Here is a 23214-nt window from a genome sequence, read left to right on the forward strand (position 1 = left end):
AACATGGCATTATAAAATATAGTCATGTGGAGATCGCAGCTAATTTTGAACCAATCATGATTACAATGCGGTTCCTTTCTGTTCTGTCAGAGGAGGCACACAAGTTTCAGTAGATTTTAAGTCACCTTCTATGATCGCCCATCTGCGTTTTCCATTTGCCAAGAATTGTATCAGTTCATGTTTATTATTACTGAGCATTGCTTGAGCCGGACAATGAACTAAACCAGAATGCCATTTCTTGAAGGTTCATTCAATGAATATACTCAGCAAAGTATGGAGAGTGTCTCCACTTGTAGCGTCTTTGAAAGAAATTAGAAGATTACAAAGTGTTCTTTCATTTGCTTCAGTGTTTTTTTATTTCGTGGACTCCCTTTAAAGGTCTCCCTGTGCCAGGTATCCCTCTCGGGAAAGGCGAAGATAGCAGTTCTGCTGCCAAACCCCTACAAAAGGCACGCCAGACCGAACTGCTAAAGATGGGCCCGGATGAACTGCTATCGACCTTTCCACCACACTGTGAGGAAGCATCCAACCTGCAGCTGGAGAGACCTCCAGCAATCAGATCCTAAACTTCCATGTGGAGAGTCACAGCTGAAACCCAGATTCTATGGGTTAGAAATGTGACTTGGGCGGTAACACAAAACGGGCGATATTGGAACCGATCAGCCGTCTGTTGTACTCCCCATCTGATATTCCGTTCCATTGACTGCTCTGGATCTGAATACTGGGTAGAGTGTAGAACAGGGGACAGACCTGATACAACAACATCAATAACTTAAATTCATATAGCGTCTTGAAAGTAATAAAATGTCCCAAGGCGCTTTACAAGAGCATTATAAAGCAAAGTATGACACAGAGCCACAAAAGGCGGTATTAGGTCAGATGACCAAATGCTCTTTTTTTATTCGTTCATGGGATGTGGGTGTCACTGGCCAGGCCAGCATTTATTGCCCATCCCTAATTGCCCTTGAGAAGGTGGTGGTGAGCTGCCTTCTTGAACCGCTACAGACCATGTGGGGTAGGTACACCAACAGTGCTGTTAGGAAGGGAGTTCCAGGATCTTGACCCAGCGATAGTGAAGGAATGGTGAAATAGTTCCAAATGAGAATGGTGTGTGACTTGGACAGAAACTTGCAGGTGGTGGTGTTCCCATGCATCTGCTGCCCTTGTCTTTCTAGATGGTAGAGGTCATGGGTTTGGAAGGAGCCTCGGTGAGTTGCTGCAGTGCATCTTGAAGATGGTACATACTGCTGCCACTCTGCGTCAGTGGTGGAGGAAGTGAATGTTTATGGATGGGGTGCCAATCAAGCGGGCTGCTTTGACCTGGATGGTGTTGAACTTCTTGAGTGTTGTTGGAGCTGCACCCATCCAGGCAAGCAGAGAGCATTCCATCACACTCCTGACTTCTGCCTTGTGGACAGGCTTTGGGGAGTCAGGAGGTGAGTTACTCACTGCAGGATTCCTAGCCTCTGACCTGCTCTTGTAGCCACAGTATTTATATGGCTACTCCAGTTCAATTTCTGGTCAATGGTAACCCCCAGGATGTTGATAGTGGGGGACTCAGTGATTGTAATGCCGTTGAATATCAAGGGAAATGGTTAGATTCTCGCTTGTTTGGTCATTGCCTGGCACTTGTGTGGCATAAATGTTACTTGCCACTTATCAGCCCATGCCTGGATATTGTCCAGGTCTTGCTGCATTTCTACATGGACTGCTTCGGTATCTGAGGAGTCACGAATGGTGCTGAACATGGTGCAATCATCAGCAAACATCCCCAGTTCTGACCTTATGATTGAAGGAAGGTCATTGATGAAGCAGCTGAAGATGGTTGGGCCTGGAGCTCAGATGATTGACCTCCAATAACCACAGCCATCTTCCTTTACGCTAGGTACGACTCCAACTAGCGTAGAATTTTCCCCCTGATTCCCATTGACTCCAGTTTTGCTAGGGCTCCTTGATGCCATACTCGGTCAAATGCTGCCTTGATGTCAAGGGCAGTTACTCTCACCTCAGCTCTTTTGTCCATGTTTGAACCAAAGCTGTAATGAGGTCAGGAGCTGAGTAGCACTGGTAGAACTGAAACCGAGCATGAGTAAGCAGGTTAGTGCTAAGTAAGTGCTGCTTGATGGCACTGTCGATGACACTTTCCATCACTTTACTGATGATAGCGGGTAGACTGATCGGGCTGTAATTGGCCGGGTTGGACTTGTCTTGCTTTTTGTGCACAGGACATACCTGGGCAATTTTCCACATTGCCGGGTAGATGCCAGTGTTGTAGCTGTACTGGAACAGCTTGGCTAGGGGCGCGGCAAGTTCTGGAGCACAGGTCTTCAGTACTATTGCCGGAATGTTGTCAGGGCCCATAGCCTTTCCATGTTTGGACAAAGGCTGTAATGAGGTCAGGAGCTGAGTGGCCTTGGCAGGAACCCAAACTGAGTACCAGTGAGCAGATTATTTCTGAGCAAATGCCCCTTGACAGCACTGCCAACGACCCCTTCCATCACTCTGCTGGTCATCGAGGATAGACTGCTAGGGTGGTAATTGACCGGGTTGGATTTCTCCTGCTTTTTGTGGACAAAGGACAAACATGTGGGTTAAGGAGTGTATTATAGGAAGAAAGTGAGGTGGAGTTGTGCAGGGATGGCATTCCAGAGATTGGGGCCAAGGCAACTGAATGCATGGCCAGCAATAGTGCAGCAATTAAAACAGGGATGCACAAGAGGCCAGAATTAGAGGATTATGGGGCTGGAGGAGATTACAGAGGTCGGGAGGGGCGAGGCCATGGAGGGATTTGAAAACAAGGATGAGAATTTTAAAATCAAGCTGTTGCTTGACCAGGAGCCAATGTAGGTCAGCGAGCACAGGGGTGATAGGGGAACAGGACTTGGTACAAGTTAAGATACGGGCAACAGAGTTTTGGATGACCTCAAGTTTAAGGAGAGTAGAATGTGGGAGACCAGCCAGGAGTGCATTGGAATAGGCAAGTTTAGAGGTAATGATGGCATGAATGAGGGTTTCAGTAGCAGATAAGCTGAGACAAAGGCGAAGTCAGGCGATGTTCTGGATGTTACCGCCTGCTGTGCCCTACATACAAGATGAATTTCTGTGCCTATGAATCCAGGACCTTCTCTACCATGTTCTGCTTCCGGAAAGTTTAAATATTGTAAACGTTTGGGGAAACATTGCTATTATAGCCTTTCAGATATTAATCCAACACAATTATCTGTTTGCATTGTAGTGTTGAATTCCAAATGATTTAAACATTATTGTTATTTAGAAGCCAAAATGTCAGTGTCAATAATCTGGACTTTGAGCTTAGATCTTAGATTTGTTGATTTATTGTGAATTTCAAGCCCTGTCAATGTGAGCCGTGACTACTGAATGACTTGTGTGCATGGTACTTTCAATTCAGTTTGGATGCACCCAATAAGCTTATTGAAAATGATCCATGGTATAAAAAGCGCAAAACATCACATAGAAATGTAAGTAATTTACATTGCAAACATGACTACAACATAGATTTGAGATGTTTAGTCTGACCAGCAGCTTACTGAACCCCGAAAGGTTTTATAAACAAGCCCAGCAAGTGGCAAGTCCAGTAAAAATCCACATGAATTAGATCATTTCCAACATAAATATGTCACCAAAACAAGATGAGGTTAATCAAAAATGTTCCAAACTGTAATGCAGCTCATGAGCTCTGGGTGAGGATTTATTTTTATTCAGCTGTGCTACCTTTAATGTAAGAACCTCTGTACAGATAAGATACTCAGTGCTTATCTATGTATTACGAGGTAGGTGGACTGGATAAGTCAGCCTTAAAAGTGACAATCATGTTTCATGTAAAGCCTGATTATTAATGTGATTTACAGGATTCAAATACTATAGTTTTCCATGATTTGTTTTAGCTTTCCGTAAAACCAGAAGCTCTGACAAAGATTAAACTTATCCAGGTCTGATTATTAATTCAAAGATGTGATGTGCTATGCAGGGTTTTTTTGAATAATTGACTACAAAATAAGTTGCTGGAACTCATTTATCTTTGTTGCTTATGTCCAGTTCATTACTGAACACTAATTCCTAATGTGACTGTTGCTATGATGGAAACTAATCCACCATGGTATTTAATTTGCATGAAATGTCAAACATCTAATGTAAGATAAGGTTGTTTCTAACTGTTGACAGCTGGAGCTGCAGTGCAGTGGGCTGATACACTGTCCCATTGAGTGTTCAGGCTGCAGATTCATCACAGGGTGAATTCTTGATCTCAACTGGAGGCATCTGGGGGACAACCCAATGGAGCAATGAGTGGACTCACATTGTTCACATGTATGAATTACAAGCGATCACACTGCAGCATGATTGGACACGAGGTACAGGATACTTACCTGTTGGCTTAGAGTTGAGTATGTGAAATGGAAGAATAAGCCAAATGAAATGTGAGAAGAAACATAAACAAAACAAAAGTGCCAAGAATTCCTAATTATTGTAATTGGATATCATTCAATGTTACCAGTACATTTGGATTTGATATGCCATTTTGAGATGCAATTACTTTATGTTAAAGTTTTCTCCATTTAAACATAATTAGAAGTTGTAACAGACTTGAAAAGTTGAAGTTTTAATGGAACTTAGATTGCCCAGTTTCAATGTACAATGCTGTAATACAACATAGTTTCAACAAATACATCCTGCACCCAAGTATGGATTTCCAATATATAATTCGTATTTACTCCCATTGTATAGAAATCATGATACAAGCTTAATATTTCTCAGCAATGAGTTATGCAGTGATCAGAGTTTATAATTAGAGTGACTGAACACCTTAAAAGCCGTCAGCGGATCAGAGAGAACCAGCATGTACTTGTTAAGGGTAGGTCATGCCTGATGAACCTGACTGAATTTTTTGAAGAGTGACTAAAGTAGTGGATAGGGGAGTGTTGGTGGGAGGGGGGGGATGTTGTTTATATGGACTTCCATAAGGCATTCGTTAAAGTCCCTGATAACAGACTATTAACTAAAGTTGAAGCTCATGGAATTGAAGGCAAATTATCGACCTGCTTAGGTAATTGGCTGAGCAGGGGAGACAGAAAGTAGGGATAATGAGCATGCACTCTAATTGGCAGGATGTGGCTAGTGGTTACCCATAGGGAGCTGTATTGGGGCCTCAAGTATTCACCATATTTATTAATGACTTAGATGATGAGATAGCCACACATCCAATGACACAAAAGTAGGTGGCATTGTAAGCGATGTAGATGGAAGCATAAAATTACAAAGATGTTAATAAATTAAGTGAATGGGCAAAACGATGGCAAATGCATTTCAGTGTAGGCAAGTGTAAGGTCATACACTGTGAACCTAAAAAGGATAGAACAGAGTAGTTTCTAAATGGTGAAATGCTAGAAACAGTGGAGATCCAAAGGGGCTTGGGGATCCATGTACATAGATCATTAAAATGTCTTGGATAGGTACAGAAAATAATGAAAAAAAGGCTAATGGAATGCTGGATTTATATCTAGAGGATTAGAATACAAGGGAGTAGAAATTATGCTCCAACTATACAAAGCCCTGGAGCATTGTGAGCAGTTCTGGGCACCACACCTTCGGATATATTGGCCTTGGAGGCAGTGCAGTGTAGCTTTATCAGAATAATACCTGGATTCCAAGGAATAAATTACAAGGAGAGATTACACAAACTAAGGTTGTATTCCCTGAAATTTAGGTTAGTGGGTGATCTGATCAAAGTTTTCAAGCTATTAAGGGGAACTGATAGGCTAGATGGAGAGAAACTATTTCTTCTGATTGGTGAGTCTAGGACTAGGAGACATAGCCTAAAAATTGGAGCGAGGCCTTTCTATATTCTACATGCAAAGGGTGGTAGATGTGGAAGTCTCTTCTGCAAATAACAGTTGATGTGAGATCAATTGTCAATTTTAAACATGAGGTTGATAGATTTTTGTTAACCAAAGGTATAAAAAGATGTGGGGCAAAGGCTGGTATATGGAGTTAGGTCATAGGTAGCCATGACCTCATTGAATGATGGCACAGGCTTGATAGCTAAAAGGCCTAATCCTGTTCCTATGTTCCTATCTGAAGTAATAAGTTTTGGATAACTTTTGGTTTCCATAAAAATCCAAACATTAGACAATCAAGTCAAAAATGGTAATACCTAGTCTGTGTGTCTACATATAGTTGTATATAAAACCAGTTGAGGGTCTTCATCGAGAAACATTAAATGGCCCTAACTGCAAAGCAGTAATCCTAGCATTAAGCCAAACTATTTAACTTCGCGGTTAGTGCTGTCAGAATCACATGGATCTCTGAACTGAACATAAGTATTTATCTTAACCTATCTTTTTAACTGTTCCTGTCTATCTAAGTGCATTTTGGTATTAATCTAAATCTGTGGGTATCTCTATATATCTTATTTTGTCTGCACTGATGGAAATGGTAATCCATTTTCAGAGAGCTCTGTATTGGTTACTGAATTATAAAAAAAATGCACAGCAGCACAGAGGAATCAATTTCCAGATTTTTCTGTGCTCCAATCTAAGTTGAGGAGGGGTTGTTATTTCCAGACTGTGATGGACTATTCCCACGTCGGCTCCAGTCCCACAGGCAGGATTTACATTGATTTTCATTCAGCTCCCAGCACCAATATTTCTCTCTCTAACTATAAACCAGGCAACCTATACTCACCACCAGCACATAAATCAGCTCCACTTGAGCTGGACACGATGTCCCACTAAATCACTAACAGCAGTCCATTAAATATGTTAAACAAGCATTTAGTTTCAGTATATGAGGATTCAATTTGAGGAAAGGCTTGATTGAAAATCTATTTTTTGTTAACTGTAAGCTTGTGTATAGCCTTCTTGAAGTATATGTGTTGTACAGCCTTGTAGCAACATAAAGCAACATACTTTGTACACAGATGAGAAGTCTCGGTGGTGTCCTTCCAATACACAGTGATAGAATCGACTGAATCTATAGGTCTCTCATTTTCTTCATATTTACATGTTACACTCTTACATATCATGCCGCTGATCATGTCTTAGATGATTTGACAGAATAATATAATAGGGGATTGTCATGCAGGCCCCCACCTGCCAAGAATGGGGCACATTAATTTCGCCACATGGACATTAAATTTCAAATTGTTGCTGGGAAGAAAAGAAGGCTGATTACAAGGGCTGCCTGACTGGCTGGAAAGACATTTTTGCATATTGACAGACAGTACTTGAAAGGACAAAGGGGCTATTCCCTGCTCCAATTTAACCCACCATGGACCTTTGATCACCAGGGATTGTGTGTAGAGGAGACGTTCCAAGGTCTGCTAGAACAAGACAATCCACAAGGGCCAGGACTTGTTAGGTGAGCTGGTCACATGACTAACTGGCTGTTGCAGGTTTTTTTGAACTTGCCACAGAGAATTGGAATTCAGAAAGCTCTTGGCTCTTAGACTGAAGCAGACCTCCTCTTCTCCTGTCTGCTCCCATTTCTTTCTCACGGAAGCGAAACCCACTGAAGACACATGACCCCCAAGAGAGAAAAGTCTCCTACAGTGAACAAGGTTTAAGAGGAATACTGGGCCCCAATGAAAAGCAAGATCAACCTACAAAAGGAGTCTACAGTGAGCTCGAAGAACCGTAACAAACTCTTCAGATATTGCCTCAAACCTTTCCACTTTATCTTTCTTCTGCTCTTTTCTGTCTCTATTTGCATGTGCGTATCGCATATGCATGCTAGCGTAGGCGTGTTGTCTATCCATAGGCATCAACTGAATTAGAGTTTAAGTTTAAACTTAATAAAATTTCACCTTTCTTCTTTAAATGCAAGAAAGCCTATCTGTGCTAATTTCTTTGCCTGATAATTGGAAAGCAGTAAACAAGAATTCACCAAGGGGGAGCTCAAAACACATAAGAAATAAAAGCAGGAATAGGCCATTTGGGCCCACAAGCCTGCCCCGCCATTCAATAAAATCATGGCTGCTTTGCCCCCAGACCTCAACTCCTCTTTCGTGCCAGCTCCTCATAGCCTTCAGCTCCCTGTTATTTCAAAAATCTATCTACCTGCTCTTTAAATACTTTCAGTGATCTAGCCTCCACAACTCTCTGGGGTACAGAATTCCAGACATTCACTACCGTCTGAGAGAAGAAATTCCTTCGCATCTCAGTTTTAAATGAGTGTCCCCTTATTCTGTAACTATGTCCCCTAGTTCGAGATTCTCCCACTAGTGGAAACATCTTCTCAACATCTACCCTTTCAAGCCCCCTCAGAATCTTGTATATTTCAATAAGATCACCCCTCATTCTTCTAAACTCTAATGAATAAAGGCCTAACCTGTTTAGCCATTCTTGATAAGTCAACTGCTTCATCCCAGGAACCAGCCTAGTGAATCTCTTTTGAACTGCCAGTATATCCTTTCTTAAATATGGGGACCAAAACTGTACACAGTACTCCAGGTGCGGCCTCACCAACACCCTGAACAGTTGTAACAAGACTTCCCTATTTTTAAACCCCAACCCCCTAGCAATAAAGGCCAAAATTCCATTTGCCTTCTTAATTACTTGCTGAACCTGCATGCTAACTTTTTGTGTTTCATGCACAAGAACACCCAGATCCCTCTGTCCTGCGCTTTTTTGGAGTCTTTCTCCATTTAAATAATAGTCTGCCTTTTGATTCTTCCTACCAAAGTGCATGACCTCACACTTTCCTACATTAAACTCAATCTGTTAGGTTTTTGCCCACTCACTCAACCTATGTATATCCTTGCAGATTCCTTATGTTCTCACCTCAACATGCCCTCCCACCTATTTTCGTATCATCAGCAAATTTGGATATATTACACTCTGCCCCCTCCTCCAAGTCATTAATATAGATAGTAAATAATTGAGGCCCTAGGATTGATCCTTGTGGCACTTCATTAGTTATGTCTTTCCAACCCGAAAAAGACCCATTAATCCTGACTCTCTGTGTTCTGTGAGTTAAAAATTCTCCACTCGCATCCTCTAAGGGTCCCATGCTCACTTTAGCTACTCTCTTTCTTTTTATGTACCCATAGAAGCTCTTGCTGTTTGTTTTTATATTTCATGCCAATTTTTACTTTCATAATCAATTTTCTCCCTCTTTATTAGCTTTTTAGTCATCAGCTGGTGGTTCCTACAGAATTCCCAGTCCTCTGGCCTACCACTAGTTTTCGCCACTTTGTATGCCTTAGTTTTAGTTTTTGATTGGATACTCTCCTTGACCACCTTTGTTAACCACGGGTGGTTCATCCTTCTCATCAAGCCCTTCTTTTTGACCGAGATAAATTTTTGCAAAGAGTTATGAAATATCTGCTTAAATGTCTGCCACCGCTCATCCACTGACCTTCCATTAATCTATTTTCCCAGCCCACTTGAGACAACTCTTTCTTCAGACCTCCGTAATTGCCCTTATTTAAGTTGAGGACACTGGTTTGAGACCCAAGTTGCTCGCCCTCAAACTAAATTTGAAATTCTACCATGTTGTGATCGCTACCACTTAGAGGATCCTTAACTACAATATGTCTTATTAATCCTACCTCATTACACATTACTAGATGTAAAATAGCCTGTTCCCAGGTAGGCTCTACAACGTATTTCTCTAAGTAACAATCCCTGATGCACTCTACAAATTCGTCTTCCATGTTACCTCTGCCAATCTGATTTGTCCAGTCAACATGCTGATTAAAATCACCCATGACAATTGTAGCGCCCTTCTTACATGCCTCCATTATTTCCTGATTTATACTTTATCCTACAGTGAGGCAACTCTTCGGGGGCCTGCAGACAACTCCCACCCGTGACTTCTTTCCCTTGCTATTCCTTATTTCTACCCAAACTGATTCCACATCACGATCTATTGCACCTATATCACTACTCACCACCGCACTGATACCTTCCTCTATTAACAGAGCTACCCCACCTCCTTTTCCTTTTTGCCTATTTTTCTGGAACGGTGTGTTTAAAAATAAAACCCTGTTACAGTAAGACCAGGTGAAGGCTGAGAGGGACCCCTAGACACCTTTCTCACCTGGTCGTAATAGGGATGCCAAAATGCAACTTTAAATGTTGTCCAGTTTTATTTTAAAAATGTAATACTTAGGTTAATTTTTGTGCAAAACCTTTAACAGCTTTTTCTTTCATTGAGAAATGTATTGAAGAGATAGTGCTGGAGAGGACTGGGGCAATAAGTTTGTTCTAAGGATACAGGGGCATCTAGTGCAAGCGAAGAGATTTGACTTCATTAGTTGAGAATGGCTCTTATGTCAGTGTTTGGCAATTCTACCTCTTTACTAAAGAGTTATGTGCAGTTAGCATTGTGTCCCACAGTTTAAGCTTTCTGTATAAGAATCTGGATAATATAAGTGATGTGCAGCTCTTTGTTCCTTCTGTTTTGTCCAATTAGACTCCTTGGGCCAGATTTTCTACTTGAGTTAGGCCAGTGCCCTGCTTATCCTGGACACTTCTGGTATTTTCTGTCAGAATGCACATTGAGCATGTAATACATGGGCCCAAATATGGTTGAGCATATTATAATGAGCTACTTTAACAATGCAGGGTACAAGAGACATCAACCTATTCTTGGCAACAAGCATTGCTATAGGTGATGGAAGAGATTTAAATTTGGAATTAATTCCCCAAACCCATAATTTTTAAAATATCTGGCCAGAAGTTCTCTAACCCTGTTTAGCTGAACGAGAGGACACCGACCATAGCAACTGTGCAAGATGTTGGAGGCATGCCACAGCCAATCTCAGCTCCCCCGCAGTGGGCTCCCTACCAGAGTTTAAGATGCCCACCTCAATTGTACAAAACAACTTGACCATAGAAAATTATTTGGGGTCAGTGGCACATCCTTGTGGCAGGTAGAGTTTCTTCCATTCCAAAGATGTGCCGGGGTTCCACCAGGTGAGAGGGAAAGCATTTTGCCATTCGCAAAAAAAATCACTTGACAAAACATAATGGGGCGAAATTGGGCTCTCTAGTATCCATTTTTGGGTGCTATGAGGCCTATTGCACTACCAAAATGCTGTTCGCAAAGCACGCACTCACATCCCGTTTTGGGTGCTTTTCCATACGTTTAAAGTTGCAGTAGTCTACCTGAAGTGATTAGGCAAGTGCTGAAGTACATTTTTAATGAACTAAAAGCTTGGGAACAAACCAGTTGCTTTCAGATATAGGTGCCCTAGCAGGGCTTCCTCTTGGCATTGAGCATGACTGAGAAAATAAGCAGAGGCCATGCAGAGCAGGACAGGCTGCTAGAAAAGGGAGGAAGAGGAGAGGGAGAAAGGCTCTCAGCAATGCCCATTCTCATAAGGCCAGCACTGTCTCCTTCGTGGGACTAAAACATGCAGGCATATACTTCACTCTACCATTACCATCAAGCCAGAGGATCAACACTGGTTCAATGAGGAGTTTAGGAAAGCATGCCAGGAGCAGCATCAGGCACACCTAAAAATAAGGAGGCAACCTGGTGAAGCTACAACACAGGACTACATGCATGCTAAACAATGGAAGCAGCATGAAATAGACAGAACTAAGTGATCCCACAACCAACGGATCAAATCAAAGCTTTGCAGCCCTGCCCCATCCAGTCATGACTGGTTGTGGGCAATTAAACAACTAATGGGAGGAGGAAGCTCCACAAACATCCCCATCCTTAATGTTGGGGGAGCCCAGCACATCAGTGCAAAAGACAAGGATGGAGAACTCACAACCATCTTCAGTCAGAAGTGTTGAGTGGATGATCCATCTCAACCTTCATCTGGGGTCCCCCAGTATCACAGAAACCAGTCTTCAGCCAATTTGATTCACTGCACATTATATCAAGAAATGGCTGAAGGCACTGGATACTGCAAAGGCTATGGGTCCTGACAATATCCTGGCTGTAATATTGAAGACTTGTGCTCCAGAACGAGTCACATCCCTAGCCAAGCTGTTCAGTACAGCTACAACACTGGCATCTACCTGACAATGTAGCACATTGCCCATGTATGTGCTGTTCATAAAAAGCAGGACAAATCCAAACCGGCCAATTACCGCCCCATCAGTATACTCTCAATCATCACCAAAGTGATGGGAGGTGTCATTGACTGTGCTATCAAGCAGCACTTACTCAGCAATAACCTGTTCAACAATGCTCAGTTTGGGTTCTGCCAGGGACACTCGGCACCAGACCTTATTACAGCCTTGATCCAAGTATGAACTCAAGAGGTGTCATCAAGGCAGCTTTAGCCGAGTGTGGCATCAAGGAGCCCTAGCAAAAGTGAGGTCAATGTGAATCAATGGGAAAGCTCTCCACTAGTTGGAGTTGTACCTAGCACAAAGGAAGATGGTTGTGGTTGTTGGAGGCCAATCATCTCATATCCAAGACATGCAGGAATTCCTCAGGATAGTGTCCTAAACCCAACCATCTTCACTTGCTTCATCAATGACCTTCCCTCCATCATAACGTCAGAAGTGGGGATGTTCTCTGATGATTGCAAGTTTTCAGTACCATTCGTGATTCCTCAGATACTGAAGCAGACTGTGCCTGCCTGCAGCAAGACCTGGACAACATTCAGTGACAAGTAATGTTTGCGCCATAAGTGCCAGACAATGACTATCTCCAACAGGAGGGAATGTAACCATCTCCCCTTGATGTTCAATGGCATTACCATTGCTGAATCCCCCACCATCAACATCCTGGGGGTTACCATTGACCAGAAACTTAACTAAATCAGCCATATAAATACTGTGGCTACAAGGATAGTTCAGAGGCTGGGACTTCTGTGGTGAGTAACTCACCTGACTCCCCAAAAGCTATCCACCATCTACAAGGCACAAGTCAGGAGTGTGATGGAATACTCTCCACTTGCCTGGATGAGTGCAGCTCTAACAACACTCAAGAAGTCTTAAACATTCACTCCCTCCACCACCAGTGTACAGTGATAACAGTGTGTACTATCTACAAGATGCACTGCAGCAAAGCCCCAAGCCTCCTTTGACAGAACCTTCCAAACCTGCGACCTCTACCGTCTAGAAGGACAAGGGTAGGAGACGCCTGGGAACACCACCATCTGCAAGTTTCCCTCCAAGCCACACATCAGCCTGACTTGGAGCTATATCACCATTCCTTCACTGTCGCTAGGTAAAAATCCTAGAACTCCCTTCCTAATAGCACTGTGGGTGTTCTTACACCACATGGACTGCAGCGGTTCAAGAAGGCGGATAACTACCACCTTCTCAAGGGCATTTAGGGATGAGCAACAAATTCTGGCCTTGCTAGCAAATCCCACATCCCATGAATGAATTAAAAAAAGGACAACAGTGCTTGATCTTGGGCATCAACCCTCACAGGAGAGCAGGGGTTGTTGTAAGATGAAACCCTCAACACCAGAGGCAGGGATTTTAAAAACCTATTTCCATTATTATGTAAATCTAGTTTGTCTTTGTGGCTGGGGATATATTTTGTATCTCAATGGTGCACCACCAGGTCATGGATATCCAGCAATGCAGACATTGTCACATCGGTCATTGGTGATACCTTAAAGGGGAGGGCTGGAATCAGCTGGGGGGGTAAACGAAGCAATATTATTCAGCATCAGGGCAATTGAGTAAGCGCCCCCAAAAGGAAGGAGATGAATTTAAGAAAGGCTTTGAAGCTCAAAACCCTCAAGGTATGAAGAAAATATGATGTCAGGCCTGCTTACAGCTTTCCAATATTGCAACTAATGATCCCTTTAAGTAATTCTCTAATGCTTCCTGATCTGTGCCACCCATGATTTGTGGGCAGGTTGGTTAAGCAATGGTGGCAACATGATTAACACAGAAATTGTGGTGAACGTTCTAACTCTGGTTGACTCCTGTTTGAATATTTTAATGGGGCCCCTACATGTTCTTGGTAGCGCGCTGATTATCTAATCAAGGTCTGCCCGAAACGTGGAATAGTGGCCCCCCAATGGTAGGTCAGCAGTCTTTACTTCCTTACTTTTGTCCCGCTACCGCCCCATTTACTAGCATAAATGAGGCGGCAGTGAGACAAAATGTCATTGTGTGTCTAGGAACAAGAATAGGCCATTCAGTCCCTCGAGCCTGTTCTGCCAATCAATTAGATCATAGCTGATCCATATCTTAAATCTGTAGCCCATAATACCTTTGCCTAACATAAATCTACCAATCTTCAGTTGGCGTTCCTCAACAGCTTTTTGGGCAAGAGAGTTCCAGATTTCCACTGCCCTTTGCGTGAAGAAGTGCTTTCTGACATCACCCCTGAATAGCCTAGCTCTAATTTTAAGGTTATAACCCCCTCGTTTGGGAAATCCCCAATGGAGGAAAATAGATCCTCTCTATTCTACCCTGTCAACTCCTTTAATCAACTTAAATATTTCCATTAGATTATCTCTTAATCTTCTGTATTCAAAGGAATACAAGACTAGTCTGTGCAGTCTGTCCTCATAATTTAACCCTTTTAGTCCTAATATCATTCTGGTGAAACTGACTTTTCCGAAAAATTGACACGATGACAATAAGCCTCAACCCAAAACCCTAACCTCAGAAATGCTCATTTTCATTTTTTTATCTGCAGTCTCTCTGAGTTTACCAAATTATTGTCGCATCTGAGGGTAGTTTTGTCCTTTGGAATTCCCTCTGCTGGTGCTAGTTTGAAACTTTGTTCCAAACTTAGCTTGTATATATTTATATTTATTATATACGACCATTTAGTCTGACCTTTCAATAATTATCAGAGAGAAAGTGAGCATTAGTGCTTCTGTCTGGGCTGGATTAGAACCAAAAACTGAAGAATGAAAAGAGCAACACTCTGCACCAAGCAATTTCCCGAGTTAAACCACATGTCAGTTCTACTGCTTTGAAATCCATGAATAATCTAACATTTAAAATAAAGAAAGAAAAACAACCGCTTACCTCATACAATAAACAGCCAAGTGACCAGATATCTGATTTGAAGTTGTAACCGTTTTCATGTATTCTCTCTGGGGACATATAGTATGGTGTTCCAACTGTAATTTAATAAAAAAAATCACAGAACATTATGGCACTCAGTTTTATTAGCAATAAATTCAACACTGCACAGAACAGTGCTGATAAATGTTCTATGGGGCCTAACTTAACCCATTGTGAACTGTCATATTTCTACTGTACATGTTTAAATGGTACAAATGCATTTTAGGATATTAGCAGTTCCAGGACAACACAAGAAGCTCATCTTGCTATGAATTACTTTCCATTTTGGAGATTATCAGCTATATGGAAATTTTGCTCTGATCGTCACATCCTTAGATACATGTTCTGTGGTTTTCACAAAAAAATACCAAATTTAATTATAACAAGGATTAAATTTAGATCCTACATGCATAAAGTCATGCTAAAATGCTGTTGTTTTATGACCCTGTCAGGCTTTTCTGATGAGGTACCTTACAATAGTTAACAATGGCTTTACTGAAAAGTGGGATAAAGTTAGCACAGAAAGAAATCCACCACAAACCGCACCCCCCGCCCCCATAGACAGACTGCAGACAATGGCTTGCAGCCCTGTAGATGGAGCTAGAGAAAACTCCTTGGTATTAAAGAAATAAAGAGTAGAAAATCTTACCTACAGTATTGCTTTTGGAAGAAGATACTGAAAATTAACCAAGGAATTTATAGTTAATAAGCATCATGAAGCAACATCTGAAAGTGTTACGTAAGAAATTCTTTGATGAACCTCTAGTATCTTCAACCAATACCAGTAGATAAAAAGTTAAAAATGACCAAAGTATAAGGTGTATTGTCTGCATATTTTTGTGCGGTCTGGTCTTGTTTTACTGGTAGTGTTATTGTGCTGAGAAGCATAGGCTTTGCTTAGTGCTAAAAATATTTAATGCTAGCCTTGGAAGTTCAGCACAACTGTGCCAGGTTGAGACAGCTCCTTAAATTACCCTGTAGAATAATTGCATATGATTGCTTAATGTATTAGTTCAAAATTCTTCTCTTTGCCATTTTTATGGAGGTTGTTAACCCATTTGTTTTCAAAGGATTAATACCTCCACTAAAATAGCAAAGAGAGGAATTTCAGACAAATATGTTAAGCAAATAAATATGTTTGCATGCCATTATTCCATAGTGCAATTCTAAGGCCTGACTAGATTGTGTTATAGTCTTATGACTTGGGCTACAAACATTTTTCCTGGGTTACCAAATTTGATGTTTAGATAGCTCGTGGCTAACCATAGAGAATTTCTCCCTTTGCAGGAGGGTGTCTAAAGTGTTAGCCCAGTAAAATTGACACTTTATTCAGCTGTATTTTCTCATGGTGAGAAATGAAAAGTGGACTATTGTCTTTTTTCCATTTCTCACCTGATGTGGTCCAAAAAGCTTGGTCAATACTGTCATGTAATACAGTCAAGCGTGTCAGAACTCAACAACCATTCAAAGTGTCTATATTGGTGAACCATATTACATCAAATAGTTTGTATTTATTAGTGGGTAAAGTATTGCTGCGGATTAAACCAAATTAATGTATATTTGACTTAGTTGCGTATCTGATAAACTGAACCAGACTGTTGAAAATCTGCTTGAGTTTCTAAAACTGAATTCATAGATTGTATTTCTTTTAATTCTGTGAGTTAACTACCGCGAGCAGTCAATTTCTAAAAATATCCACCAGCAGAGGGAAATTTGCAGTTCTTTTGAGCTTCTTCAATTCATGAATATACCCTCTCAGCCAGGAGGCCCAGCAGGATAACAAGCTTCTTGGGGCTTAGGCCATGTATGTTGAAGGTATCTCCAAGGACGCTGTTTGAGATACTGTATCTGCATTTCAACTGTGCTGGATGATACTGCAGGAGAAGATAGTTTTCCTCTTTTACAGACACAATTACCTACATGAAATAGGAATGCATAAAGGGAGCTGTGTTTTGAACTGAAAGGGGAAGATTACAATCTTTGGTATGAAAGGCAAATCACACTGGGTGCTAAGTAAGCAGCTCTCAGACTACTGTAGCGATTCCATCCTGCACAAAATTATTTGGCAAAGCACATTTTATAATAATAAGGGTGTCACATGCAATTAGCAAGAATGATAATTACTTATGTGAATTGTGAACGAATTTTCAATATAAAAATGGGCAATTGTAAAATATGCAATTAAATGGGATGGTTTGTCTAGTACAGGCATAATAAAGAGAAAATACATATTATTCTTCAAAGAGAACTAGTTCCAAGCCAGTCGTTCCATTCTAATAATCACTTTTCAGTCCATTTTTTTTCTGATTTATACTTTTTCAGCCTTTCTGTTCCTGTGCTCTCTGCACAAGCCTTCTGTGTTTCCATAACATTGGATGCCAGTTAGGATTCTGAACAAATGATACCATAGGGTATCAGAGATTTTTCTTCCAGGAAGGATTAATGCTGAGTGACCTCATTATATCCAGAATTCTTATCAGGAAAGAGATGTTAACCTCAATGGGCCTAAGCCAGTGATCACAGAGACACCACAGAAATAAGAAACAGGAGAAAAAGCGAAATGCAAAGAAAAGCCAAGAGTTTAAATAGCTGGCTTAATTTGGGTTAATAATAGTTAGTATATTGTGGGTTAAGCTCAGAACCAAAAGGATTTCCACATCACATTAAAAGGAATCTTCTAAATTAAAACTTTTTGAGAAAAACATCACCCGCCATGAACACCAGACTGCTGGAAAAACTGAACAACAATAACCAAACAAAACAATTGTATTGGGTATATTGCTAAGGTAGCTTATACTTTGCAAACAATATCATGGATTACCTGTAATCTATATTAGTCGTTATGCCGATAAAATCTAAGCATCAGCAAATTGACTAGTGAAAAGTAGTCTAAATAATATGGATGATACCATACCTCATACTTTTTTTAATAGAAAACAGTAAAAACCAAACCATTGGTCAGTTGTCGCCTTCTGTGTGAACTTTTATAAATTGGACATGGTCTTTTTTTTCACATTCTTGGTTCATTGAATGAGAAATTCATAAAAATCTGTCTTCGAGACTGAAATCGCATTTCTCTCTTTCGTGTTTTTACAGACTTGTTTGGTTGGCCAGAGAAGGCTTTGTTCAATTTGAAATTGTCGCCTCGCATAATCCCTGAAAATGGCCTTAGATCAAAGCGGTTTGACAGGGTTTATGATGTGGATGAGTGCGCCCCATGCTTTATTTGAGATTTGTGCATTAGGCCGTTCAAGTTTATAAAGTAGGTTTGCGAAGCAGCCTACGTCCACTTTTGAGTTCTTTGAAGATACAGTTTTACTGTACCCAGCATTGTACAGAGCACCTACCGTACTGCAAAGGTTGCCTTAACTATGTTGTGCCTTTACATTTCATGGAGAAATGTTAATTTTGAAATAAGTGTCCTAATAAAAGAATGACAAGCCACATCTCTTTCATGACCCATCCAACATAATGTGGGGATCTCTGATAATGAGCTTGTTCTTGCAAAATGCACAAGACTTCCAATTTAATCATCTTGGGCCTACAAATGCACCACATTAGTCAATATGACAAGGTTAGCATTTCAGAGAGTATTATTAATAAAGAAATTGTTCAAGTATAATATTCTTTGCAGCAATTAAACTGCTGTCGGTAAAGGCATTGTAAAAGAATATGCGCTATGAAACAGTCCAGCTCCAGCAAAATCTCTTTCCTCTAATAGACATGGTTGCTTTTTTCATTATTTTATGTCTTCTGACTGTTTAATTTGCTTCTAAAATTCCTGTAAACCTACAAATCAAATTGCTATGGCCTTAGGAGGCAGATACAGTTATGACTCGTTAATCGGACCACATTTGTCATGTTAAAATTTTTGCTGGCTAAACAAGACTGCTTTTGTTAGCAAGTCACATTTGCACAAGAAAAAAATACATTTTCTTTGGAAACCACATCAGATTGTTCAACCTTCAAGATTAGGAAACATCCAAAATAACCACTTTATTTCAAATAAAATTCTACGATAAAGGAGTGAGGAGACTGTCACTAAAATAAAAACAAACAGCAGAAGACCCCCTGAATTATCAAACCTGCTATGCCACTCACGTGTTAAAATATTGTGTGGCTCAGAAAAACAATACGTTAAGAATGTTCAGGGTGTTTTATGTTGTTTAATTTGAGCGTAGGAAGGCTCTGCATAGGACACAAATTTATATTCATTTTATTCCTGCCATTATTTCCTTCATGGGTGTTTAAATTGTTAACTACCCATCAAATGTAATTAGTACAAATCATCATTTAGCCCCTTAATGTTTATCATACAACTTTTAGGATGAAGATGAGCTCTTTAGATTCATTACTTTTTCCTAATTGTTTGGTGGGAGTGAGGAGTTAAATTAGTGCTCCATTATTTTTGATATGGACAATGTTAAGAAGCATTGTTCGGATTTTGTAGAGCCAATTGCAACCCGGCCATGCTGATCTGAGCACAAAATCTTCAATTCTCCAGAATTGTTGTCCGTATTCCAAAAACAAAACTCACAAAATTATCAAAAAACAAAATGCCAAAGTGAGAAAGAAGTCTGGGACACAAATAAAAACAACCCCCAGCGTCTCAAATAAAACACATTGTAGAACTATCACAGTCATGTTTTTACCAATAGTGCTTGTTTTTATATGGTTATAACAGTCCCCTTCTCCTACTGACTAACTTCATGTTATGAAGGAGCAGGGGGCCACAGCTCTGATGCCTCTGCTACTGAAACTGACTGTCAAAAGTATGCATCAACCCACAGGCTCAGTGCAATGAGAAGAATTCCCTTCAGTTTTTCCCTCGCTGGAGATATCTTCAGGAATGATCAGCAGACAGCTGTCAGTTTGACAGTATTCTTGAGTTGTTTGGAGTAGGAGTCAAACCTGCAACCATAGAAGTATAAGGGGGTGCCTCTGGCATGGGGCTCCCTTCCTTATTAAAATCATTTCAATATATTTGTGGTCACTTTTTTATATCTTAATTTTTGTCCCATGAAAATCATAGAGTTAAAAATTCTGTTGAAGATCAAGTTACTTATGCATAAAGGTTTCCATATTTCAGTCTTTCACTAGGTCATCTAGAGGGCTTTATGTATGTTTAGTATTTGAGACTTAGTAGTTGGCAGGAAAAAAGACAGAGGCACAAGGGGAGAGCCAACTGTGTAACAGCCCCAACAAACAAATTTCTCTGCAGCACCTGTGGAAGAGCCTGTCACTCTAGAATTGGCCTTTATAGCCACTCCAGGCGCTGCTTCACAAGCCACTGACCACCTCCAGGCGCTTATCCATTGTCTCTCGAGATAAGGAGGCCAAAGAAGAGTATTTGAAAGATAATTTTCATTAAATATAAGTTTGTTGCTTGAGGATATTAATTGAAATTTCTAGAGGGGTCCGCCAGTCCATGTGTTTAAACCACTCGCGCCTCCATGAAACCGTATGGGGAACAATGACCAGGACTAGAATTTGTGAAGCACTCCACTCTTCAGTGTATGTAAAACTGGAAAGTACAAATCCTACGGTTTACATCCAGGACCAGGTTCCCTGTGCATGTGATACAGGCTGCAAATGAGTGTGACGTAAATAGGATAGAGAAAAGTTAGTGTGTACGGTGGCTTTCCTATCACCCTGTGTATCCTGAAAATGATACATGAGTAATCCGAACTTTGTTGCATCCGTCTATTGGCTATTTGCCTACTGTTCTGTTTTGTGAATATGCCAGAAATCTGTGCTGTTCCTGAAGCTTTGTTGTTACTTAGCTTTTGTTCTTTGTTACTGTCTCTTTTCTTGTACAGACTGCCTACTTTCATCAATGGAATAACAGGTGAAGAACGATCTTCTACATATTATAAAAAATAGCATGGTTTGGAATGAGCTGTAGCTATGCTGCACATGACTGGGCTGGGTTATCCCATTCATGCCCATTTTGATCCCAAACCAGCTCAACCTGTAATTTTATTTCTCCCATGTGCTCAGTTTCTGCAGTCAAAATCTCATCAGCAGCTTTTCATATCACAAATGAAATCATACAATTTTAATCCCATCCATCCTGAGCAAAACTGCTAAGATCCTAATTATTTTTCATCATCATTTGTATTTTCTTGGTTTTTAAATGTAATTTTATATTACAACAAATTAGACTTCTCACTCACTCCCAATTTTTCAAGCCCTTTAATTTCTTGTCTTGTTAAACTGGCAGCCCTGAATGTGTGCCTGTGAGTGAAATGTGAGGGGAGGAATTGTAACGCTGACCCGCCTGGAGCGGGTGCATTTGATGTCACGGGCAGGTTCCCCAACTGGAAGTCAGCCTGATTCCAGTCAGGTGGGGAATGCTGGAGGAGATTCCACAGGTCCCGGTGGGTCTGAATCCTGACAGTGGGGGGGGTGGTGCTGATCCATGGAGGTTCGATCCCTGACCCTGACAGGTGAGGAGGGGTCTGAACCCTGACCCTGGGGGGTTGGCGGAGGTCTGATCCCTGACCCCAAGGTGGGGGGGGGGGGTTTCAATTGGGGGGGTCCCATTCTAAGAGAGGGATCCAATCCTGAGGGGTGGAATGGGGTCCAATATTACTGAGTAACACCAGCCCTTAGGCCTGTGAATCAAACATGATTTGCTACATTTAAAGGTAAGAGAGGGGGTCCAATCCTGAGGGGTGCAATGGGGTCCAATCCCGAGGGGGTTAGTGTCTGATCCCGGAGGTGCGTTTGACCAGAGGGTGGGGGTGGGGTGCTGTGTGTGTAAGGTGGGAGGTCTGGTTGTGAGGTCGAGGAACTAAGAGGCAGCACTCCCACTCCTAGCCCACAAGGAGTGCTTCCCGAGGCTGTCCCCGCCTTGTTCCCAAAACCAGGAAACCCAACCGGCCACAGTTAAGTCCGAGGCGCCAGCCTCATTAACCTAATTAAATACCAACCTGCCTCCTGGGAGCGAATGGCTGCTCACTCTCTGTCCCACCTGAGTAAAAGCCAAAAGTTGGCAGCTTCCCTTCACACTTCCATTTCTTGGGAATTTAAGCCCCCACCCACACCCACCTGTTCCCCACTGTTAAAATTCCCCATTAATTGTGTTCCAACATGTTTAACTAGCTTCAGAATGAGTTTACCTTTAAATCAAGCAAATCTTGTTTGATTCATAGGCCTAAGGGCTGGTGTTAATCAGTAATATTGTGACTCAACTGTGTGAAACTAGTTTCCTGGACAGTGTAACCCATGGACTTTTATTAGCAAGTGTGGCACGAATGCCACACGACATTACTAACTGAAACTGTTAGAATTTAATGTCACCTGGAAGGCAGTGCATTCAAACCTACAAATTACCAGATCCACTGTGACCTGTTTTTTCCTAAAGGTGTAATGACTCAGAACTAGTTGATTTTGAAAGTACAATATCAAATCATGTTCTAACTTGAATATTGCATTTAAAAGATAATTCCTTTCAGAGATTTCTTACATTTTTGGATACAATCTCGAGATCTGAATTGTGATAGCTGTTTACATTGATCTGTGTTCTTTTTTGTGATTTCCTACCAATTTACAGAACAAATAGGGTAGACAGTGGGGGGTGTGAGGGATGTGGTGGTGGCCCGTGTTCTTTGCAAACAAGCTTACAACTTCACGGAGAAAATTATTTAAAAAGATCTTCAAACTACATTGCAAAGTAAAGCTAATGTTAATGTCATTATTCCATATTTATTTAAAAATACTAGTGTTGATATGACATTTTAGAGCTTTCAGAATGTGAACTTAATTTAGTTTGTTTTTTGTCAGTATCAGCCGAAGCAAAAGCATGTTTACATATTATGACCAGTGACTCATTTAATATTTGGAGTCAAATCTGAAATTTAAAACAGTATTCTTTCACAAAAAAATAAATAATGCAGGTCCTCTTTAATCGAGAGAACTGAAATTTTTCAAAACACACACCAAAGAGGCACTATGGCAAATCGATCATTGAACAAATTACAGGCTCTATCTATCTGCAAAATAACGGTTCTCAAAACTCCAGCAGCATAATTTGTCGTGGTTACTCGCTTTTGCTTCCAGCTAGACATACGCATGTATCCTGCGCACTATGTATGGGCAAATCTTTCATTTTTCTTTCATTACCCCGGCATGTACTGTCACTTAATTCTTATGTATGCAATCCTTCCTGACAAATATGAGACGCTGCCTGGTAATTCGTTTGACGTTCATTCTGTTCTTTGCTCTAATTATTGCTTCTTTC

The 23214-nt window shown here is 41.0% G+C and overlaps 1 protein-coding gene across 7 annotated transcripts in view; it reads right to left on the reverse strand.

Annotated features, from left to right (window-relative positions):
- LOC137347708 (serine/threonine-protein kinase Nek6-like) overlaps positions 1 to 23214 on the reverse strand; it is a 275855-nt gene that overhangs the window by 48455 nt on the left and 204186 nt on the right. For all 7 annotated transcript variants that reach the window (XM_068012512.1, XM_068012510.1, XM_068012513.1 and 4 more), the window contains one exon: positions 14931 to 15025. In XM_068012512.1, coding sequence (XP_067868613.1) covers positions 14931 to 15025 — 95 coding nt within the window. The remainder of the gene's footprint in view (positions 1 to 14930; positions 15026 to 23214) is intronic.

Source organism: Heterodontus francisci, chromosome 32 (genome assembly GCF_036365525.1).
Source record: "Heterodontus francisci isolate sHetFra1 chromosome 32, sHetFra1.hap1, whole genome shotgun sequence".
NCBI lineage: Eukaryota > Metazoa > Chordata > Chondrichthyes > Heterodontiformes > Heterodontidae > Heterodontus > Heterodontus francisci.